Source organism: Phacochoerus africanus, chromosome 15 (assembly GCF_016906955.1).
Source record: "Phacochoerus africanus isolate WHEZ1 chromosome 15, ROS_Pafr_v1, whole genome shotgun sequence".
Lineage (NCBI taxonomy): Eukaryota > Metazoa > Chordata > Mammalia > Artiodactyla > Suidae > Phacochoerus > Phacochoerus africanus.
This window is the reverse complement of record NC_062558.1, coordinates 51,644,203-51,666,054: the sequence shown is the minus strand read 5'-3', so window position 1 is coordinate 51,666,054 and position 21,852 is coordinate 51,644,203. Positions and strand designations below refer to the sequence as shown.

Sequence of the window (21,852 nt, the reverse complement as noted above, 5' to 3'; positions counted from 1 at the left end):
GTACTGGTGTGGGAACCTGGTCCATAAAGAGGGGTGAACAGCTGAGGCAGATAAAGGGCAATGGCAGTGCTAGAGTTGGGAGCCTGACTCTTCAAGGCTCAGCTAGACACATGGGCGTGGGCTGTGTCACACAGGAAGCCCCTGCAAGCCTGGCTGTACTCAAGCATTAAGTTCTGAGCGAGCCAAGGAGGGCATCCAGCCCTGCGGGTGGTGAGTGGGATGGAGGAAAGGATGGAGAGGCAGGTCAGCCCCACAAAGGTCCACACCCTTCTTGAGCTCTCACTGTTCTGAGAAGCCTAAGTCAGGGGTCAGCAACAAGGGCAGAGGGCAGCCTGGGTCCTGGCACTGGACACAGGACCCCTGGAGACAGGAACTCCAGAGTGCTTGCCCAAAACCAGGGCCTGGGTTAGGACAGACTCCACTTGCCCTCTTAGCTGAAATCCAGCCCTTCCTGCCATCCCCTGGCTTCCAAGGTCCACCCAGAGTGCAGGCCTGATCATATGGCTCCCTCAGGGGCCCGGGGGCTCCCACCTGCACCCAGATGAATTCCTGGCTCCTCCACCCAGCTCTGGAGGCCCATAACTGCCACCTACCATGTCCCCTGCACTCTGGCCTCTGCCCAAGGACAGAGGAGGGATGGGCCCTCTGGCTTCCGACACAGTACTCGGGAGGCAAAACAAACCAGAAAGAGAATGTGGAAGAGGCCTGTATGAGGTCTGTGCCCTGGGAGCCCCTGCAGGCCAGGAGAGCAGCCGCTAACTCTGCACAGCAGCTCACACGAGTCACGCACCTGGAATGCAGACTCACCACGGCCTCAGAGTTTTATTGTCAACGTCTCACATTCAAGTACAGATTCCTATGAAGTTTAACTCCCCAGGAGAAGGGAAACGGCTGGGGCAGCTGTCTCCCCTCGCTGAGATGGGCCTGCCCAGAACCCACAACCCCCATAATCACAGGGGCTAGGAGCATACCAAGCTTCCCCTCGACAGGACTGCCCCCCACACGTGGGCCCCCAGCACCCACAGAACCCACCAACCAGGCTGTGCCTCTGCTATGGAGGTTTCCTCATTCCTCGCTCTGAATGTGGCCTGGCTCCTCTCCCAGAGCAGGGCTGATTGTCAGGAACTGGGCTACGCCCAGGACAGGAGGGGCCGCTTTGAAAAAGAAGTCAGTCCTGATGTTTGGATCAGGACGCGCTGGCCATAAAACATCTGGTTCAATGGGTACACGCATGTGCCTCTGTGCGTGGTAAGGGGAGGCACAGTACACCTGGGCTGCCCCAGACCTGGCTGTGGGACTGTCATTTCTCCTGGCATGAGGGTGAACCCTGAGCTAGACACAGGGACGCAGACGGTTCACGCAAACCAGAGGGTTCTGGCCAGGGGCCTGCTGGCCAAGTCACGGGCAGTATGTGTGGCAGGGCCTCCCAGGAGCCACTGGCCACACCAGGTGGGGGTTAGCTCTGTAGCTTAAACTCATGGGTGGTGGTCTCCCAATGGGAGGGGTCTGTGCCCAGCATGCTGCGCTCTGTGAAGGTCACGTGTCCGTCTGCATCCACCAGGATGACCGTGTTCGTTCTGAAAAAGAGCACAGACCTGTGTTCAGCCTGCTGCCCTTGGCCCCCTGCATGCCGGTCAGAGCCCCACACAGGTCAGATATGAGGCAGGAGGAGCCAATCCTCCACCCTGGGGCCTTACTGGGCACTAGCCTGGCTCAATTGAGTCATAAAGAGCAACAGCCTCAGTCATGAGGCCAGGGGGCCAGCAGGGCCATGCCTGGCTCATCGGGCGCCTCCACTCTGAAACACCTAGCCCTCCCTGCCCACTCTCCACAGCACAAGCCTTGACCACCCACCACTTTCAGCAGAGCAGGTCTTAGGCTGACTCAGGACCCCCAGGAACCTCAGCAACCACGCAGGCCCAGCACCACCACAGGGTGACACTCGCCAAGCTGCCATCAGCCTCTCCCATCCTCCTCCCCCTCCCCTACGGCCTCTCCTCTCCTCCGGCCCAGCGCCTTCCCCAGTCAGTGCTTTCTCCCCCAGAAGAGGGGCACCCAAGCAGCCCAGCAGAGGCTGGCCCCCAGAGTGGGTACTCACATGCTGAAAGCCAGGGTCTGGTTGGGGTTGGATCCTCTGCCTTCACGCACACAAGTGCATGTGAACACACAGTTTGATCACAAAAATCAGTCTATGATGGAGGAGGGGCTTGAGGGAAATGACGTCCCACATAGCATTCGATGGGGGGGCCCTAGCACCCTGGAGCACCAGCGGGGCATTCACACCATGCTGGCCCCGCCTGTTACCCCTCCCCCCAGAGGATAGAGGGCTGCACCCCACCCCCAGCATGGTTCCCTCCAGGGAGAGCCCCCTCCTCACCAGAGAGGAGGCAACAACAGCCCAACTTCACCTACAGGGTCATGAGGGTCACATTGGCCCACTGTCATCAGACTGAACCCCAAACCCAGCACTGGGGTGACATCATCCTGGCATCAGCCAGCACTTGTCACAGCCTGAAGAGCCTGCTGTCGCCTGTGGCAGTAGTGGGCCCCAGAGGGGTGCTGTAGAACCCCAACACAGCACAAGCAGCCTGGGTCGTGCCGAGCCCAGGCCAATGTGGCCACACAGGAGGCCATAGTCACCTCCAGGCCAGGTGGGCTGGGCACACGGCTGCCCACCCTTTGCCTCCCAGCCATGCACACCTCTCCTTGTCCTCGTCCAAGAGGCAGGGAGATAACTGACTAAGCCAACAGACCCTGCCATCGCCAGCCAACTTCTCCCTCCTGATGATCCTGCCTTGCGGCAGTGGCGGGGGAGGCAAGTGAGTGCGGGGGGGGGGGGGGGGGGGGGGGGGACAGCGTTGAAAGGGGTGAGAAGATGCCCCAGGCTGAGCCAACCTAATCCTGGCCCTGGTCATCCAGAGACCCCGATGGGCCAGGGACACAAGGCGAGTGAGGGCAGCGCCAGCATGGGACCCTGGCACAAGGAGATTTGCCCTGGGCCCCACACGGCTGTGTGGGGGCAGCCCAGGAGCCTCCCCTGAGCCTGCAGCACCACTGCTAGCGCCGAGTTGACCGGCAGCTGCCTGGAGACGGGAGAGGCTCCAGAGTTGCTGGGAAGGCAGTTCTTTTCACACCTGGTGCCGTAGTCCGAGCAGCGCACACACACGGCTGCATACTTGCTGAGGAAGGGCTGCACATACTCCCTGCCCTGGTCCTCAATGGCCGGGTCCGGCAGCTGCCTGGAAGGACAGAGGAAGGGCTGTTGCCAGATGCTGCCCCCCCCACACACACACACACTGCCTCTGCCTGCCCACAGCCCCACGGTGCCTGTAGAGCCTACTAGTCTCGGAAGGGGCTGTTCCATGCACTTTCCAGGCCATGGCCTGGAACCTCCATCGGATGTTTCACTTAGGACCCTACCACCAGGCCACCAGAAGCCCTCAGGGCCCAGGGCCACTAGCACTTGGGAGCCCTGGCTGGGGAAGGGCCTGGGGTCCGTTAGGTCAGAGCTAAGCAGGCCCCAAGGGAGGGTCAGCTGGGTAGTTGCCCACTCACGCCTCCTCATTGTTGAGCATGTCCAGGAGCTGGGCCACCAGGGCATCCTTGGGCAGTGCCTGGCTCCGCCCCACGGCCTCCAGGAAGAGCTGCTTCCCGAAGCACAGCTTCTTCCATGGCGTATCCAGCAGCGCGTTGCTCAGCCCGTAGGTCCCTGTGGAGGAGGGGGTCACTTAACCAGCAGAGGCCCCAGGCCCACCCGCCAGCTCCTCCTCTACTCGCCCAGAGAACTCGGCACCCAACATCCCAACACCCATGGCAGAGTGCGAGGCACAGGTGTCATAGGGCCCTTAGGTGGAGGCAACAGGAACAAGCAGCCACTATCCCATGGCAAAGCAAGGTCTGTCCTCAAGGAGGCCACACAAGGCCACCCCCACCCAGGAGGTGGAGGCTGGGAGTGCAACAGCCTGAGGCCTGGAGGGTGTCCACTGGGTTCCGCCACATCCTGGGCAAATTTCTCAGGACAAGCTCTCAGTGGGGTGACAAATCACACACAGGAAAGGCATAGCCTCAAGGTGGAGAGGACCCAGAGCTTCTTCCTAGGGGCCACAGAGGCAGTGGGGTGACAGCCCAGAGTCATAGCCCAAAAGACGCACCGAGGACAGAGCCACCAGCCCTCACCACCACCAGACTCTAGGGTGAGGGTCTGGTCCAGGACTGATGTGACTCCAGCCACTTGGCTCTGCAGGGCCCCATGGCCACACAGTCACCCACGGGGTCAGTGCTGTATCCATCAGGCACCTGGCAGCCACATGCAAAGAACAGAGCAGGATCCTACCTCACACCTCACAAGAGACCACTCAAAATGTCCCCAAGACCTGAACACAAGAGCCAAAACCATGAAACTCTTAGAAGTAAATGGTGGAAAAGCTACACAGCCTTAAATGAGGCAATAGTTTCTTAGATATGACAACAAAAGCCCAAGCAACCAAAGAAGAAAAATTACATAAATCGGACTTCATCAAAATTTAAAATGACGTGCTTCAAAAGAGGCCAACAAGAAAGTGAAAAAAATGACAGGGTGGGAGGAAATATTTGCAAATCATGCATCTGATGAGACCTGTATTTAGAATATTATAAAGCAAATTTTACAACTCAAAAAATACAAACAACCCAATTTAAAAACAAAGGGAGTTCCCACTGTGGCTCTGTGGCAACGAACCCAACTAGCATCCATGAGGACGTGGGTTTGATCCCTGGCCCTGCTCAGTGGGTTAAGGATCTGGCATTGCCACAAGCTGCAGTGTAGGTCAAAGGTATGGCTCAGATCTAGCATTGCTGTGGCTGTGGCGTAGGCCAGCAGCACTGATTCAACCCATAGCCTGGGAAATGTCTATATGCTATGGGTTCAGCCCTAAAAAGACAATAAAATAAAATAAAGTAAAAAATAGACAAAGTACTTGAATAGACATTTCTCTAAACAATATACGCAAATGATCAATAAGCACATGAGAAGCTGCTCAACATCATTAACCATCAGAAAATGCAAATCAAGGCCACCATGAGACACCTAGGCCTGCTGCACTCAGAAAGCAGAAAATGACAAGTATTGGTGAGGATGTGGAGAAACTAGAACCTCATGAATTGCTGATAGGATGTAAAAGAGCACAGCTGCTTTAGAAAACAGTCTGGAAATTCCTCAAAAGGTGAACAGTTACCTTGGGACCCAGTAACTCCACACCTAGGTACAGACACAGGAGAGGTGAAAACATGTTTTCACTCAAAAACTTGTAACGAATGTTCACAGCTGCACAATAGCCACAATAGTCAAAGGGTAGAAACAACCCAAGTGTCCATCAGCGGACAGTGGATAAAAGAAAGGCAGAATATCCACTCCATGGAATGTTATTCAGCCAGAAAAAGGAACAGAGCCCTAATTCATGCTACAACATGGACGAACCTTGAAAAAAGCCAGACACACAAGGCAGCAGTTGTCTGAGTCTGTTTACGTAAGATGTGCAGAACAGGCCACTCAACAGAGACAGAAAGCAGATATGAGGAGTTCCCGTTGTGACTCAGTGGTTAACGAATCCGCCTAGGAATCATGAGGTTGTGGGTTCGATCCCTGGCCTTGCTCAGTGGGTTAAGGATCCGGCGTCGCCACGAGCTGTGGTGTAGGTGACAGACACGGCTTGGATCTGGCATTGCTGTGGCTCTGGCATAGGCCGGCGGCTTACAGCTCCGATTCGACCCCTAGCCTGGGAACCTCCATATGCCACGGGAGTGGCCCTAGGGAAAAAAAAAAAGGAAAGCAGATCTGTGTGGTTTCCAGAGGCCGGGGACAGGGATGAGGGGAGCAGCAGCAGTGCCAGTGGATGTGGTTTCTTTCTGAGGTGGTGGGATCAGATGTGCTGATGGCTGCACCTCTCTGTGAACTAGGACCATGGAAGGGCGCAGTCCCCTATCACCGTATGACATATGGTTATGTCTCAACAGAACTGTTATTAAAGAAAGTGCAGGGACCAGGTGGGGCAGGCTCAGGGATCAGACAAAGAACCTCTTCCAAACAGTGGTTTGGCAGAAAACAAGCATGTCCAGTCTCAACTGAGGGCATCATGCAGTAGACTCCAGATGCTTCCAAAACGGCCACAGAAATGGGGAGGGGGGTGGTCTCTGAGTCTTCTTCTGCCCTTTAGTTTCCAATCCTCTCCAGGCAGCCTAAGCTGTGGGCAGCCTTACAACCAAATACGGCCACGGCTGCTACCAGCCACAAGGTACACAATGAAAGGCAGCCCCAGGAGAGAATCCACCAGGGAACCAGTTCCTGAAACATACAGAGGTGCTCACAGGAGCAGCCCAACTGTAGCACCCACCAGAGGAGGCTCACCTGGCTCCAAGACCACAGGCTTGTCATTCCCCCGGTTTCCATAGTAGCAAATGATGTCTCCCTTCTCAGTGCTGCGGACCAGAGCATTGAGGGTGAGTTGAGAGCCACAGGCACTCTGCACCCTCGCTCCCCTGCAATCTTCCGCCTGAGCCCCAGCACCCCTATAGCGAGTCAGGTCAGGAGCTAGTTAGGGCACCAGCTCCACAGGGCCTGGCAGGCAGGGTCATTGAGACTCCTGGCTCCTGACTGGCCTAGCAGTGGCAGCATCTGCTCACTGAATGCCCCCAAGGCAAAGGCAGTGGGAGGCCACTCAGGGAACAACATCAGGAGTCAAGTTGTACCCCCTACCCCTGAGCACCGTCCCCTCTGTGAGGCTACGCCCTCCACTCCCACACTCATTGCTGATCGGCCCTGAATGGGATGGGTGCCCTGGTGTGACAGAGGCTTCCAGACAAAGCACTGGAGACATTTTCTTCACATTTAAAACTGTTTAAAAGGAGTCCCCATCATGGCTCAGTGCTTAACGACTCTGACTAGGAACCATGATGTTGCAGGTTCGATCCCTGGCCTCGCTCAATGGGTTAAGGATCTGGCATTGCGTGAGCTGTGGTGTGGGTCGCAGACGCAGCACGGACCCCGCGTTCTCTGGCGTAGGCCGGCAGCTACAGCTCTGATTAGACCCCTAGCCTGGGAACTTCCATGTGCCACAGGTGCAGCCCTAGAAAAGACAAAAAAACAAAACAAAACAGAAACTGTTTACAACTCCAGAGCCGAAAATGCATCCATTCCTAAATGCCATAGTAGATCTTCCTGATAAAATTTAAATGACTTTTCTGGCCTGGGAGCCACTAGAGGCACCCTGGGAGGGGTGGGTGCCCTTCAGGCCCAGCGCTGCCCCTCTGCCACCTGGCCTGGCCTGCCATGCCCACCAAGACCCTTGGCAGCACCCACTCACTGCTGGCAGACAGGGCCCACTGGCCAGGTGTGCACTGGCCAGGTGTGGTCCTGCTCCAGTTCCCATGGCAGGAGCCAGTGGCCTGCATGCTGTCACAAGAGCCCCCCCCCCACCACAACAGTGATTCTAGGAGGAGCTTGGCCAGGGGACACTCCCCAAGCCCACCAGGAGCGACACCCCCTGAGGCTGCCACAGAAGCCACAGCTCCCTGCCACCTGCAGAGCCTGTGACCCAGGCCCTACAGTGCCTGGGGCTGCGATCTGCCTGGCAAACCCACCTCAGGTCGGCTGCTATGAGGTTGAAGCCATTGTACAGGTGGCCCTCTTTGGAGACCTTCTTTAGGTAGGACAGGCTGTCCATGTCCGTGGTCAGGAAGTGGGACACAAGTTCACCTGTGGCAGCAGACACACACCCATGGCCTGGGCAGCAGGATGGAGCCTCCCCTGGAGACTGATGGTCCCCTACAGGTCAGCCAGCCTCACTGACTAGCAGCCAAGAAGGGAAGCACCCAGAGCTACGTTTTTCTTGGGTTTTGAACATTTTTCTTTCCATTTAGGCCCCCACGTGGAAACCCAGAACAGGGGAAAGGTCTTCAGTGGGGGAAGTGTCTGTCCACTGGGCAAGATGGGGGCAAGGACACAACGGTCAGTAGCGAGACCACAGACACGGGTGGGAGCCGGGTGGCCAGGGTGCTGCAGGGCCCCCTTCTGCTTCCCTCACCCCTCCCATCTCTCCAGGCACCAGGGCAGTCCTGTTTCCAGACCAGTACCTCGGCCCCGTGCATCTGGGTCCAGCCTCGGCTGCAGGTAGTTGGTGAGCGCAGCCAGCTTCCCCCGAGTGCTGATGCCCAGCCACGTGCCTCCTTCCTTGCCCTCCTCCATGTCGAGTCCTAAGGCACAGGATGCCATCACCACCTGTCCTGCTCTGTGGTCCTGGGAACACACCCTCAGCCTGCAGCCCTGCTGTGGGACAGGGGCTGGACCTCCACAGGGTGAGGTGGCCCGGGGCCCATGATGACACCCGATGCCCACGGGGGCTGTGCCTTGGGCCCCTGGCCCCACACCACACATCCTGGCGCCTGGGTGGGTTGTCAGGCTGGGAGGACAACAGCGGTTCTCCCAGGAAACACTCCAGGCCCCGTCCCACATTTGGATCAAGCACAGGGACACTGGCTGTCATCCCCAGGCAGAACCCGGGCCCTTAGGTGGGCCTTTTACAAGGAGCCCATACCCACTCAACCTCTACCATAGGATCAGCAGGGCTGTTACAGCCACAGCAGCACATCTTCCTAAGCTAGAGGGGCCATTTCACTTGAAAATTGGGGTAAAAAAGGCTAAGTCACTGAAATATTTTTATAACAATAATAAATTATAATAGTGGAAGAAATAAAAGATGCAAAGGCCAAAAGAAGTAAAACTGTCCCTAAGGAGTTCCCTGGTGGTCCAGTGGCTGGGACTCGGCACTTTCACACTGTAGTCAGGGTTCGACCCCTGGTGTGGGAACTGAGGTCCCACACCCAGCTGCTGCACATGCAGCCAAACTGTCTCTATTTGTACAAGACAGTCTGTATGTGACAAAGATTCAAAAGAAATCGACTGCTGAAAACCTTCCCGTTGCTCCCAGGACACCGACTTGTGCTTGACTGTCCCTGGCCACCCTCTGTCTGCACCCCCTGAGGGGACACTGCTGCTGCCAAGACAGGAGCGGCGCCAAGTCCAGGGGGCCTACAGAGACTACGGGCAGGGCACATGGGGGGCCATCACCTCCACTCTGTTCCCACAGGCTCCTCATCCGCTCCCCAAATTCAGGCTGCTCTCCCTGGAGCAAGGAGTGTACATGTATAACAGAAACATGTGCAGATATACACGCTCACATGCATGCGAGTGCAAACACACACAGAGCACAGGGCTTCACAGTGACAACCTGGACTCACAACCACAGCGGAAGGTGGATCCACATAAAACCTCCGCCTTCCAGGAGTTCCCGTCATGGCGCAACTGAAACGAGTTCAACTAGGAGCCATGAGGTTTCGGGTTTCATCCCTGGCCTCCCTCAGTGGGTTAAGGATCCAGTGTTGCCGTGAGCTGCGGTGTTAGGTCGCAGACATGGCTCGGATCTGGAGTTGCTATGGCTCTGGCGTAGGCTGGCAGAAACAGCTCTGATTAGACCCGTAGCCTGGGAACCTCCATATGCTATAGGTTCGGCCCTAAAAGGTCAAAGTACGAAAAAAAAACCTCCACCTTCCAGCTGCTTCCTCCGGGGAGGCAGGCACACAAAGCTGCGTGGACATGCTGGGTGGACGGCTCCAGGGAGGGTCAGCCAAGCTGCCTGGGCCCACCTGCCAGCTGCGTGCCACTGGGAGACTCACCACTGAGGATCTCATTGTTGCTCCCCCAGAAGTCCGCTGCCTTGGACGGCCTGTGGTAGAACTCGTCCCTGTTGGCGGCCAGGATAAGCCTAAAGAGGAGAGTGCGACAGAGGGTCTTGGGTGAAAACAGAAGAGCCATGTTCTTCTTCTCTCACCAGCAAGACCACGGTGTCTCAGCAGCAACTACAGTAAGTCCCAAAGAGGATGGGAACCTGACCAGAACGGAGGTCCCTGTGGCCAGGCCAAGGAAAGACACCAGCCACATGGCTCGGGGCCCGGGGATGAGGTCCCACCTGGCCCAGGGGACAGCTTGACCCCCATACCCCGACACCTGGAACAGGGCATAGAGCACATTCCAGGGGCCCAGGTGGCATGGCAGGGAGGTGGTCCCGCCCTGGGCCCTTACCCTGCAGACACAATGTGAGCCATGAACTCAGGGTGTCCGAGGCTGCTTTGTACTGTGTTTGTGGGTGTCTTCTAGGGAGTGAGTGAGAACTTCTCTGTTTTATTAGTTTTTGATATTATGAATCAAACAAGTATTCTTTTTTTTTTTTTCTTTTTTGGCAGCCCCACAGCATATGGAGTTCCCAGGCCAGGGATCAGATCCGAGCTGCAGTTGTGACCTAAGCCACAGCTGCAGCCACACCAGATCCTAAACCCCCTGTGCTGGGCTGAGGATCAAACCTGCATCCTGGTGCTCCCAAGACACCACCAATCCTGTTGCACCATAGCAGGAACTCCCAAACAAGTATTTCTTTGGTAATTAAAAAAAGATAGGGATATTTTCAGAGTCCTGGTTTTCAGATAAGAAAAAGTTTCTAAGCAGCTTTGCCATTTCAACTATGAACACAGACAATAAGTGAGTGGGAGGGGTCCCACAGATCCATGGGTCTAAGAAGTGGCCACCAAAGTGGCTGGCCCTCAGAGCACTGTGGGGGTCACAGCGCCTGTGGCCACACTGGGTCTGGAACACTGGGTCAGATCCTCAAAAGTCTTCAGAAACGTTTGTGTTGACTCACAGATTTCATGAATGTCAGCTCATGGTAAAATGTGAATTAACAAAGACATTCACAGAACTGAACACAGAACCAGCACTGGCACCACCGCTAGGCTGTGGAACCTGCACCAGGGCCAGCCCAGCATCCAGAGGACAGACAGGGAGGACCAAGAGGGCCTGGGAGGGGGCAGCAATGGCAGATGATGTGGGGGGCCACCTTGTCTAGAGGGATGGGCCCCCAGTGGGGGCGGTGGAGTGGGGTGCACAGTGCCAGCTGTTGCTCAAGGGGGACAGAGTGTCATGTTGGGAAGATGAAAGGTCTGGAGGTGATGGTGGTGACAGCTGCACAACACTATGAATGTGTTTGAAGCTACTGAGCTATGCCCTTGACTACAGGTAAGATGGTAAATCTGTTACATATGCTTTACCACAAACACATGCACACAAAATGCTCCCCTTCCTGACATTGCTGGGTGGGGTGCAGGCAGAGGTCAGGATGACAGATGCTGGGGTGGGGCAGGTACTAGCGCATCACAGCAGCCCCACCCCACCCCTCCGGTCCCAGCACAGCCTATCCTCGCCGGCCCCCCAGAGCAGAGCCCCTCTCGCCCTCCAACACCTATAGGAAAACACTGCATCTTCAACCAGGCTATTTGGCTGGCCTGTTTACTGTGGCTCAGGGCTCAGACACTGAGGCTGACACCAAGGCTGCTGGGGGCAGGTCCTGGCAAGGACAGCAGGCTCTGAGCCTGGTTCTATCTCATCTGTCTCACTCGCAGGAGGATGAGATGACCTCAGGGCTTGGCTGAATCAGGACAGACTCAGTGGCCGTAAGACTGGTGCCTTGGCTTGTTGGAAGAAAGGAGAGCTGCTGTCATGTGTGGAAGGGCATGTAGGAGAGCTCAGCAGCAATTATCCAAGTGCTGGCTCACAGCCTGGTACCTGCCCTTCCTGGGGGCTCTGCGGCTGTTGGAGGGACGCTGCAGGACCTGAGGCTTCTTCCCTGGCACCAGAGGCAGCAGAAAGCAGCACCATGCGCCCCAGTGGCCTGTGCCAAGCAGGCGGCTTTCCAGCAAGTGCTGCGGGTACAGACGCCCAGTGTACCCAGGCTGTCCCCTCCGGCAAAGTCTAGATCTCAGCCCACAGTGGAGCACGGGCTCTGCCCTGGGCACTACAATCTCATAACAGTTAATAATCCATATATTAGACTTTCCCTGTGGAATATTTGCACTGGGGTTCTGTCTGCTGGCTGGACCTACTCTGTTCAGTGTCAGCATCTAGTCCTGGCCTGGCCCTGCTGCCAACTCCCCTGCAGGAAGGGAACGCTGGGCACTCTGCCTTCCCCACCTCCTATCCCTGGCCTGGAATGAGTTACTTCAGCCACAATGTCAGGCGGCATGACATCCGGTGCCCCAGAAGCCAGCTGAAATAGCTCAAACTGTTTTTGGTCCACATCCTGAATTGATGGAAACTTCCCAGGCAGCTGCACTACTGACTCATTTTTGGTTGAGGGTCACATCCCAGCCTCCTTCTCTGTGTGATAAATGCCAATGATTCTGCCAGCCCCAGCCAGGTCTCACTCCTGGTCACTCCAATCCTGCTGCCACCTGACCCCGGTCAGAGGTGCAGGGCTGTGCCTGGACCTACCTCACCCCGTCCTGCCCAAAAGGCCACCTTTAGCAGCTGGGTCTCAGCACCAACTAGGGATCTCTACCCCCAAGAAGATTTCCCTCCAGTGCCCACCCTGGAGAGGATGAGCTGGGCTGGGGCAGCATGTCCCAGGTCCCACTTCTGCCCTACCCTCAGGCAGCAGCTCACCCCTGCACTCAGCACCCACTCAGGCACTGAGGACGGGGCTGGAGGCCAAGCAGAGAACAGTGAATGCAGCAAGAGGGGGTTACCTGTAGGCATTTTTGGAAACAGGGCGAGGATCAAACTTAAAGAAGATGATGCACATGGGTCCTTGAGGGTGGCTTGGTCACGTGGGGTCACGAGGTCTGTGGGAGAAGGAAAAGCGAGTTGAATAAACAGCAGACGACAGAACTGCCCCTCAAACCTGCAAAGCTTCCTCACCCCGATGGAACCTCTCACGACACCCAGACCCATGCTGGAGGCCCCCATGCTCCCCCACCTCCATAACCACTCTCGTTGGCCCTGGAGGGGGCAGTGTAGGTGCTGAAGGGGTGACAGCAGCAAGCACAACCACTGCGGCCGGGCAGCTCCATGTGTCTGTGTGCCTGCATGTGCACATGTGACTGTGTGAGTGACTGGGTATGGACACATGTGTACCTGGAGGAGATCACCAAGCTCCAAATGTCCTTCTTGGGGCTTCCAGGGGGTCCAGGAGGTGGTGTGGTGGTCTGTCCCCCAGGACATTAAGGGCACAGTGTCTGCTAGCACAGGGCCCAGCTCCGCCTGGGGGGGTGGACACATCACACGCCAGTTCTGAGACAGGCAGGGGCAGGGCCAGTGACAGCTCCCCTGTGACATCAGTGTGATGGGGTCTGAAAGGGAACCTTTCCTGTCCCAGGACTCACAGGAGGATGTTGCCACCACACCGACCCTGCTGCAAAGCTGTGCCAACATCCCGGGTGGGCAGGCGGGAGGAAGGGCTCCAGCCTCTGCGCACAGAAAAGCTGAGGAGGGGCTGAAGCCCCAGTCCAACACCATGGACACAACCATGGCTCAGAGCTACCAGGCAGCTACCCAACTCATCAGGCCTCCCAGGGGACAAAGCTGAGGCATCCCCATCCTCCACTCACTCCCACTCTCAGGTCTTAGGGGGAAGATTCACTCCATTACCATACCCGTTGGCTCCCACAGGCCCTGCAGGGACCCCAGGATTCAGCCCCTGCTCCTCCAAGCCCTGCAGCCACAGGTTTGGGGATGGCCTCAGAGGACCGACCTTTGCCCTCAGTAAAGAGCTGGTAGCTGAGCAGGTGAGGCGTTGCCATGGCGACATGCAGCCAAGTGAGATGGGCTATTGGCCATGGGCCCTCCCAGCCATTGGCCACTGGGCCCCCTGGAATGTTGATGGGGGGCCCTGTGCAGAAGGGGTCCCATAGGTAATAGGAACAGGCTGGGTTCCCACCCCTGGATGGCCTGGCAGGGTCCATTGGTGGCCATCATCCCAGGAGTGCCTGATGATCCCAGTGCTGGTTGGGAAGACCTCCCTGGTAAAAGCAACTCAAAGTGCTTGAAAAAATATGAAAACATCTTAAAAGCATCCATGAGCTGACAGTATTGTGCAGAATTTAGCCAATGTCTCAGAGAACACAGGGACCCAGAGGGGAGAGAAAGCAGAGTGCAGCTCTAGGGCACTGGCCCAAAGAGCAAACTGGGTTTTGGTGCCTTCAGGGGTGAGGGAGACAGAAGACAAGGCCCAGGGCCACTCCAGGACAGACCTGTGTCTACAGGGGTTACAGGGACAGTGTCCAGAAGGGGGTGCTCCCTGAGAAGCTCCACATGCAGAACCAAGGCCACACCAGGGGTCCAGGAACTTGGTTAGAGGGGCTCCTGCACCAGCAGTGACCTAGTCACAGGCAAACCAGTGTTTGTCTTCATCCCGGACGCCCAAGAAGTCTCAGGAATAATTTTGAGGACAAAGAGCAACACAGAGGAAGAATCACATCATGAAACAAAGAACCACAAACATGGGCCAGCAGGAGCCTGCTCACAGCCCATACACCAGTCACAACCTCAGTGCAGGACAAAAGAGCTTGGGAATACCTGCAGAGAAAGGAAGTGACAAAGAGTAAGCTGGGAGGTCCATCCAGCACCAGAAAGACTCTTTAGAACGAAAGCCGCAGGAAGCACAAGTTAAAATTTGGCAGAAGATTTAAGAGCAGATTAGACACAGGGGATGGTAGGGTCAGAAGAACCATCTAGAATGTAGTGCAGGGTGACAGGAAGCATACTGGGTGTCACAGGGCCCCACCTGTCCCACCTGCCGGGTGCACCTGCCATGTGAGTAGAGTCCAGCAAAGACACAGGTCCCCCACCCTGAGGGGGCTGATCTCTCCCAGACACAAGAATGCTCCAGGCAAGGCTGGCGGAGGGCAATGAGAGAAGCCTCACCTGCCCAGAGCCCCACCAGGAAGGAGGGCTGCCTCACCAGGAACACGCACTCTGGGCTGTCAGAGGAGGCCATCATGTCAGCCTCAGTCTGCCATCCCCACCCATACCCAACCCAGACTGCCTGCCCGACTGCTGGCCATGCTGCTCACAGGCCAGATACAGAGCCCCCCAGCTCAGCTGCATGGTGGACAAGCCCTCCAGAAGGTGGTGGCGAGAAGGGCTCTGTGGTCGGAGAGGAAGCTGCCAACAGGTCTCCAGGCAGTTTGCCACCAGAGGTGTGTGGGTACAGAGCCCAGGGCTGCAGCCTCGATGAAGACGCGGTCATTGGGAGGGAAGGACCAGAGGAAAGCCAGCCCCTGGGGAGGGGACCATCAGGAACTGCCTTTCTCTCCAATCCCTCACCCCCCGCTCAAGCCAGGCCCGCTGCCCGCCAGCCCCTCCCTTCCCGGCTTCACCACCACAACCCCCAACTCCCTCCCTCCCAGGTCCCGTGGGTGTAGCCCCTCTTCCAGTGGCCCCCACGCAGGCAGAGCCTCAACACCCCTGCTGACTCTCAGGGCTCTGAGCACAGGCCCTGGATGTACTATTGCTGGCCAGTCTCTGCCCCATGGCTGGGGTGCTGACCGGGGTCATGCCCAAGCACATGGCCACTGAGAAACACTCCTCTGCTTCCCCAGGCTTCGAAGCTGGTGGTAAGGCAGAGGGGGAGTGGTTTCAGCAGGTCCTACTGCTCCAGGTAACCCCAGGGCTCCTCCTCCTATGCATGTCAGAGGGGATCACCTGGAGAACGCAGAGCTGGCCGGTGGAGAGGGCGGCGCCTCTGGCCAAGTGTGCCCAGCTTTCTCGTGATACCCCATCCTGCCCATCCCCACCTACATCTGGGTCCAGCACCCGGGCCAGGACCCAGGGACATCCATGTCCATAGCAGCCAGAGAAGTCAGAGCTCTGCTGCTTGGGCTTCCCCAGCTCTGTGGACTGGGTGACCAGAGGCAGGCAGTCCCAGGTCTGACCCGGAACCTCCCCCACAGGCCTTGGCAACCACAAGATGGACACCTCGCACAGCAGGAAGTTATGCCCAGCAGTGGAGAAGCTGCTATGGTCATTGCCACACCTGCCAGATGCGCAGATGGCAGTGGATGCCACATGCCTGTCCTCTGCTGGTGAGAGGGCTGGCTTCTCCTCCCTCCTGCTCCTCAGCCTCATGGCCACCAGGAGAGCAGGGCCCCCACCACAGGGCAGCTGCCAAAGAACTGGCTCTGTGGGCAGGTGACATGGTGACCTGGAGGAGGCAGGAAGCAGGAGCTTCAGGATGGGGAGGGACTGCTGGGATCCTTCTTCTCACGCCCGGGCAGGGCCCTCTCACTAAAAGGTCAGGCAGTGCCTGAGGCCACACAGGGGTTCTTGGATGAGTGCCTCCTGGCTGCCCTGGGGTGACATCGTGGGCACCTGTGGGATTTCGTGGCCCTGTACCTGCTCCCTTAGCACCGCTCCTGCCCACCTGCACCACCCTGGCACATCCACGAGCTGCTCTGGCCAGCGATGCCCCAGAAACATCAGCAGCCAGCGTGCCTCCTGGGCCCTGCCAACCCCCCAGGGCATAAGCAGCCCCTGGGTGGCCAGTAGTGGGGCAGCAGTCACTACTGTGCCCACCTGTATCGCATCGCCTTATGACCGCCATGCTCATAAGGGTGCAGCCAGGCCTACAGGGAAGGAAGATCCCAGACGGCAGCCTAAGTGCAGGAGGAGCAGCCTGTGGGCATTAGCTCAAGGGGCCACACCATCCTGACAAGAGCATGAGATGCCTGCATGGCCTGGTGGCGGGCTCCTGAGCTGGGGGAGGAGAGAAACTGTCTGTCACCCCCGAGGGTGGGAGGGAGGCATGTCATTTCGTGCTCATTGCGAGGTCCCCAAGGGGTGCTTGCTGTGGACTGGACTGTCCTATAAAAGAGAGCAGGGGGCTGCTCTCCAGCAGGGATACCCCAGCGTCACCACCTCTCCAGCTCTGATCCTACAGCGTCTGCACAGGGCTCCCTCAGGGCATCACATCCAGGGCTGCAGGGACACTCTGGTGCACACAAACAGGCCACCTCATCACTTCCAACATTCATATAAGAGCTGTCCTCTGTGAGCTCGGTCAAGTGACAGCTGTTTCAACAAACTACCCAGGACTCTTTCAGGACAAACAGGGACCAGCATGAAGTCCAGCTAAGCAGGATGGCTGCAGCTCTAGCATGTTCTCTCTGACGGAGACCAGCATGGACTGAAACTGTGACAAAGGTCCCCAGCCCAGGGATTGCAATTCAGGTCCCCAGGCAGGTACACAGAGAGGAGGCACACCCACACCTCACACATGCCCGACGGCCACTCACTGGTCCCTCTACCTGGGCTCAACCTGCCTAGAAACAGCCAGGGAAGCACGGTGGCCCCTGGGCAGCCCCAGAGGTCTCAGTGTGCACCTGCCAGTCCCCTACCTACAGCCTGGCTGGACCCAAGGCAACCGCGGGCGACCCTCCCACACACCTGAGCCTGGCTGGATCCGTGAGGCCAGAAGCACATGGTGCTGGTTGTGAGCTTTCCAGGAGCTCACAGCCCACCTGTGGATCACACTCCAGATGCTCTGCTGCACTGCCCTGAGGCTGCCTCTGAAAGAGCCCCTGTCTAGCCAGGGCCTCCCTCCTCTCTTGCCTCTCAGGGGAACCAACCAACAGTGGTTCCTAATAGCCCCGTGGGAGGGCAGGCTCTTTCTTCAGAAGGACACAGTTCTTCAGCTGAGTGGAGCCCCAAACTTCACTCCATGTGGCATCCAACAAGGGCCTTTTTTATGAGAAGAAACAGAAACAGGCCTGGCCAAAACCTGGTCAGGGCCACACACTAAGTGATGTGGTGAAGATGGCAGTGGCTCAGGTGAGGGCCGTGTAGGGACAAGGCCCGCAGACCACTGGCGAGAATCTGCTTCCCTGGCCTGGAGCCTGGAGCAGAGACAGGGGGTGGGGGTGCAGGCAGGTGACCTCAAGGAGGTCCCCTCTTTGTCACTACCAGCCTGGCAGGAAAGAACAAGCAGGCAGATGACCTCGAAGAGGTCCCCTCTTTATCACCACCAGCCTGGCAGGGAAGAACCAGCAGGCAGATGAGGTGAGTCTGTTCTTTGCAACAAGTTTTCCTATCTTCACTGTGCAGCATTCACCCGCCTCATCCCAAAGCAAGAGTCCCTTTCTCTTGACTTTCATGTAGGGCTGCATTTTGGCTTAGCTCCCAGATATGGGCAGGGTCTGCCCAAGTGGCGGACATGAGGCACGGACCCATGCTTCTCATCATTCGTGAGTCAGCCATCCACTAAATGCCTGTCACGCAGCACCTTGGACTCTGGACTCCAACACAGGTGTCTGCAGGGCAAGTCCCTCTACTGGCTTTTCATGGAAGCCTCTGAAACTGACCGATCTGGTGTGTGTCCACAGTGGAGTCTGCCTGCCCAAGCAGTGTGGAGCAGAGTGGGGGCCCCGCCCACAAGAGCACATCGCTCGAACCTGCACAAAGTGAGGAAAAAGCAAGGCTCCGGTGTGGGGACAGAAGTCAGAGCAGGCCACCTGGCCAGGGGAAATGGGGACCCACGATGAGACATCTGGGTGCTGGTGTCCACGCCCTGATAAGGATGGTAGCTGCGTAGCCCGGCTTATTTGCACCATCCATGGAGTTGGACGTTTAAAAGGTGCACCTTCCAGTCAACAAGGTTTATGTTGAGAAAACTGGACTGTCCACCCAGAAAGCTGCCCATAAGAACAAAGTGGGCAGAGCCTGCCCTCCTTCCCTGTGGCTGGGAGATATTCGGGGGTGGGGGGCAGGTGGCAGGAGAGGCCAGAGGAAAAGCTATTCACAGGAGACTGGACAAGAACAGGTCCAGCCCTGGGTCAGCTCCTCCAAACAGGGCAGAGCACAGCCCAGAGCAAGGACAACCCACTCAGGGGACCACCTGACTGTGAGGTGGAGGCCTTGCCCTCAGGGCATGCTCCCCTTCGTCCACTGAAAAGCCAAACGGCGCACCCGGGCACAGGAGACATGCTGGTCAGACAGCAGGAATGGCAGGGATGCAGGCAAAGTGAGGCTCCACATGCTGGCAAATCAGTATCCTCCTCCAGGCTGCCCCTCAGGGCTGGGGCAGAGGGGGACCGAGCCCAGAACGGCAAATGTGGGGTGCGCCATCAAGGCTAGCCACTGTCCATCTGATCTTACATCCAGGATCCTGGGCACCTCACCTCCCCACACCCCACTGTCTCTGTCCCCTGCTGTGGCAGCCCCTGTAGCCAGTCTCCAAAGCAGGAGCTGCTCTTTCCATGTGACGCATGATGTCCCCCCAGTGGCTGCCAGCAGAGGAGGTAAACACATGGGAACACAGTGTTGCTGTTCCCAGCCTGGCCGAGAAAGCCCAGGCATCCTAATCATCCCAGCCGTTCAGAGTAGCTGGACCCCAATGCCCCACCCTCCTCCCACCCATGACTGAGGGCTAAATCTACAATCTGCACGTTGTCATTTTGGGTGATAAGTGGCATTTCACCACATTTCCTACAGCAACACTCTTTCCTGAGATCGAGTTCCTTTAGAAACACTAATTCAACCTCACAGCAAGTATCATAAGGGCAAACAAATGCCGGGCAGAGAGAGCTGCTGAGAGCCCCAGCCCCTGGCCTGCCTCGCGCCTTGGCCCCTCCTGGCAGGAACATGGCTTCCCCATAAGCCAGGGGCCAGCCCGGAGGAAGGGGGCCAACCAGCCCCTCAAAAGAGAACGGAAGCAAGTGCTTATTCACAGTTGGCATGGTCCTCAGGAATACCAGCCAACACCAGGAGGTGGGGCTGTTCCTTTTAGTTTTAAATGTGTATTCACTGTTTTTGTAACCTAAAAAAGAAAGTTAAGGGGGAAAAAAATCTACATGGATACCCTGAAAAGGGAACTCAGTGGTTTGGCGGGGGAGGGGGCTTTATTCTCACAGAGCAGATCACCAAACAAAGGTCCAGACCCACAAACTATCTTCTCACACTGGCTGATGTGCTATCATACCCAGTCCTCACCTCACACATCTGGGGTGTCAGTGACAAGCATGGGTCTGCTTGCAGCAGCCCACCCAGCCTCCCTGCCCTGTGCCACTCACATCTTCAGAAGCAGCACCCACGGGTGGGTGAGCAAGAACCAGGTGGTGACCTCTAGAGCAGCAGCCAGCACAGAGGTAAGACTCCAGGACATGGAGCATAATTACACCCAGGGTAAAACATGATCAAAGTGACAGGCCACAAAAGAGGACACAAAGGAAGCATGAGGTGGTAAGAACAGCTCAGGGGCTGGGCAATAGGGCAGAGCTGACAGCCAGTGGCCTGCATTTGCTTTTTCTGGACTAGTAATACAAAGCCCCAGAAATGGGGGACCTGTGCTTTTGAAGTGAATTGTCAGGGGCCCAAGGGGGTGGGAGCACCAGGGCAACATTTTCTGCCCACCGGGAGCCCTGGGAACAGGGTACAGAGGCTCTGTTGTGTCCACCCACCAACATAGCCACCCTCTCCAGTGCCCCCACCCCATCCGACAGGATACCTGCTACAAAAAGGTTCTTGGGAGAGGGGCTCAGGAGGGGAGGACCAGCCCTGGCTCTGAGTGATCTTGGGAACACGATTTGCCCCTCAGACTGAGTTTTCTTCAACTGTGAATGGTGTCTAGCCAACAAACACTTGCCCCAAAAGCCTGCCCAGAGGACAGAGGAACAAGCAGGAGAAAGCACTTCCCAAGAGCCACCAGCTGCAGGCGCCCCTAACAGCTGCGGCATGGAAACAGCAACAGCAAAACATCAGTGGGCAGGTCTGCAGCAGGAGGACAGGGTAGGCCTGGCTGACCATATGACATTCTCAGTGGAGGACAGACAAGGGCCTGGGGCTCAGGGACCAGCCCAGGGACAGAAGGCCCAGGCCAAAACTATGGCCCAGAAGGAGGCGTGGGAATTGCTGGAGTGAGAAAGGGTCTTAAAGACCAGTGGTTGCAAGGCCTTGCCCTGTGTGCAGCCCCGCCCAGCCTCCTCCCCTGATGCCCTGCGGGGGGAGGCCTGGCCACCGAGGGAAGGCCTTGTCCAGGCGAATGGATGACCTGGCACTTGCTGCCTCCTCAGAGAGACATCAGCTGTTACCGCAGCAGAGGGAGGGAGCATCGTGACTCAGGGTTCTGGGGCCAAGAGACGCGTTGCCCACCCACTCTCACTCTCACTCTGCAACGACCTGGCAGCTCCCGGACCTCCAGTCTGCCTCCCTGAGGAACACCGGTCCTGACTGCGGGGCCCGCGCCCCATCCCGGCGGGGACACTGGAAACGCCTTCCGGGAACGCTAGGGACGCTTCGTCGGCAGGGGTCAGCTTGGCCTCCAGGGACCGGCCGCTGTACTTGCATTCTCCGCCTCAAGAAGGGGAAACTGAGGCAGGACGGGAGGGGCGGCCGCTATCCGAGTCCGCCCCGCGCGTTCGAGCCCCACGCCCGGAGTCCGCAACCCAAGCACCAAGTCGGCGCCCCGAGCCCCCAGTCCGCTCCCCAACAAGCCTCAAGTCGGTGCCCCAAGCCTCAAGTCGGTGCTCCAAGCCAGAGTCCGAGACCCGAGCCAAGCGGGAAACGCAGTCCGCCGCCAGCCAACTACTCACCGCCGCCGCCGCCGCCGCCGCCGCCGCCACGGACTTCCGGGTACCGCGCCCGCGCGCTGCCGCCACCGCTCAGGCCCCGCCCCCCACCGTCTGCGCGCTCACCATTGGGCTAAACGAGGAGGGGCGGGGCCTCGCCCCGCGAGGCCGGTTACCTTTGGCTGAGCGCGCCGTCGCTCCCGGCTGCACCTCCCGGCGCCCCGCCCCCGAGGTTGCGCCAACCTTCAGGCTGCGCCTCGTGACCCCCGCGGCTCTGAAGCTAGCCGTGGCTCTTGATGGAGGTTCTGCAGGGATGCTTACATTCGGACACACCCCGTCCGCCCAGTCCGTGCCTCCTGGACTGGCCATCTTTCTCACTGCAACCTCGACCTCCGACATCCCTGCCCCCTCAGGACAGACCCTGGATGGGCTACCGCA

The 21,852-nt window shown here is 57.7% G+C and overlaps 1 protein-coding gene across 3 annotated transcripts; it reads right to left on the bottom strand.

The window, feature by feature from the left end:
- Positions 1 to 803: 803 nt before the first annotated feature.
- TANGO2 (transport and golgi organization 2 homolog) lies at positions 804 to 21,494 on the bottom strand. Of its 3 annotated transcripts, none has more exons than XM_047760392.1 (9): positions 21,439 to 21,494; positions 12,604 to 12,699; positions 9,706 to 9,794; positions 8,107 to 8,226; positions 7,615 to 7,729; positions 6,383 to 6,453; positions 3,556 to 3,709; positions 3,135 to 3,239; positions 804 to 1,577 (listed from the first exon to the last, which is right to left on the bottom strand). In XM_047760392.1, the coding sequence occupies exons 2-9, from the start codon at positions 12,657 to 12,659 to the stop codon at positions 1,457 to 1,459; spliced, it is 831 nt and encodes a 276-aa protein (XP_047616348.1). In that variant the 5' UTR covers positions 12,660 to 12,699; positions 21,439 to 21,494; the 3' UTR covers positions 804 to 1,456. The 3 variants fall into 3 exon arrangements, with proteins under 3 accessions (XP_047616348.1, XP_047616347.1, XP_047616349.1); XM_047760391.1 differs by lacking the exon at positions 21,439 to 21,494 and adding an exon at positions 12,992 to 13,117; XM_047760393.1 differs by lacking the exons at positions 8,107 to 8,226; positions 21,439 to 21,494 and adding an exon at positions 12,992 to 13,117.
- Between the last annotated feature and the right edge of the window lie 358 nt (positions 21,495 to 21,852).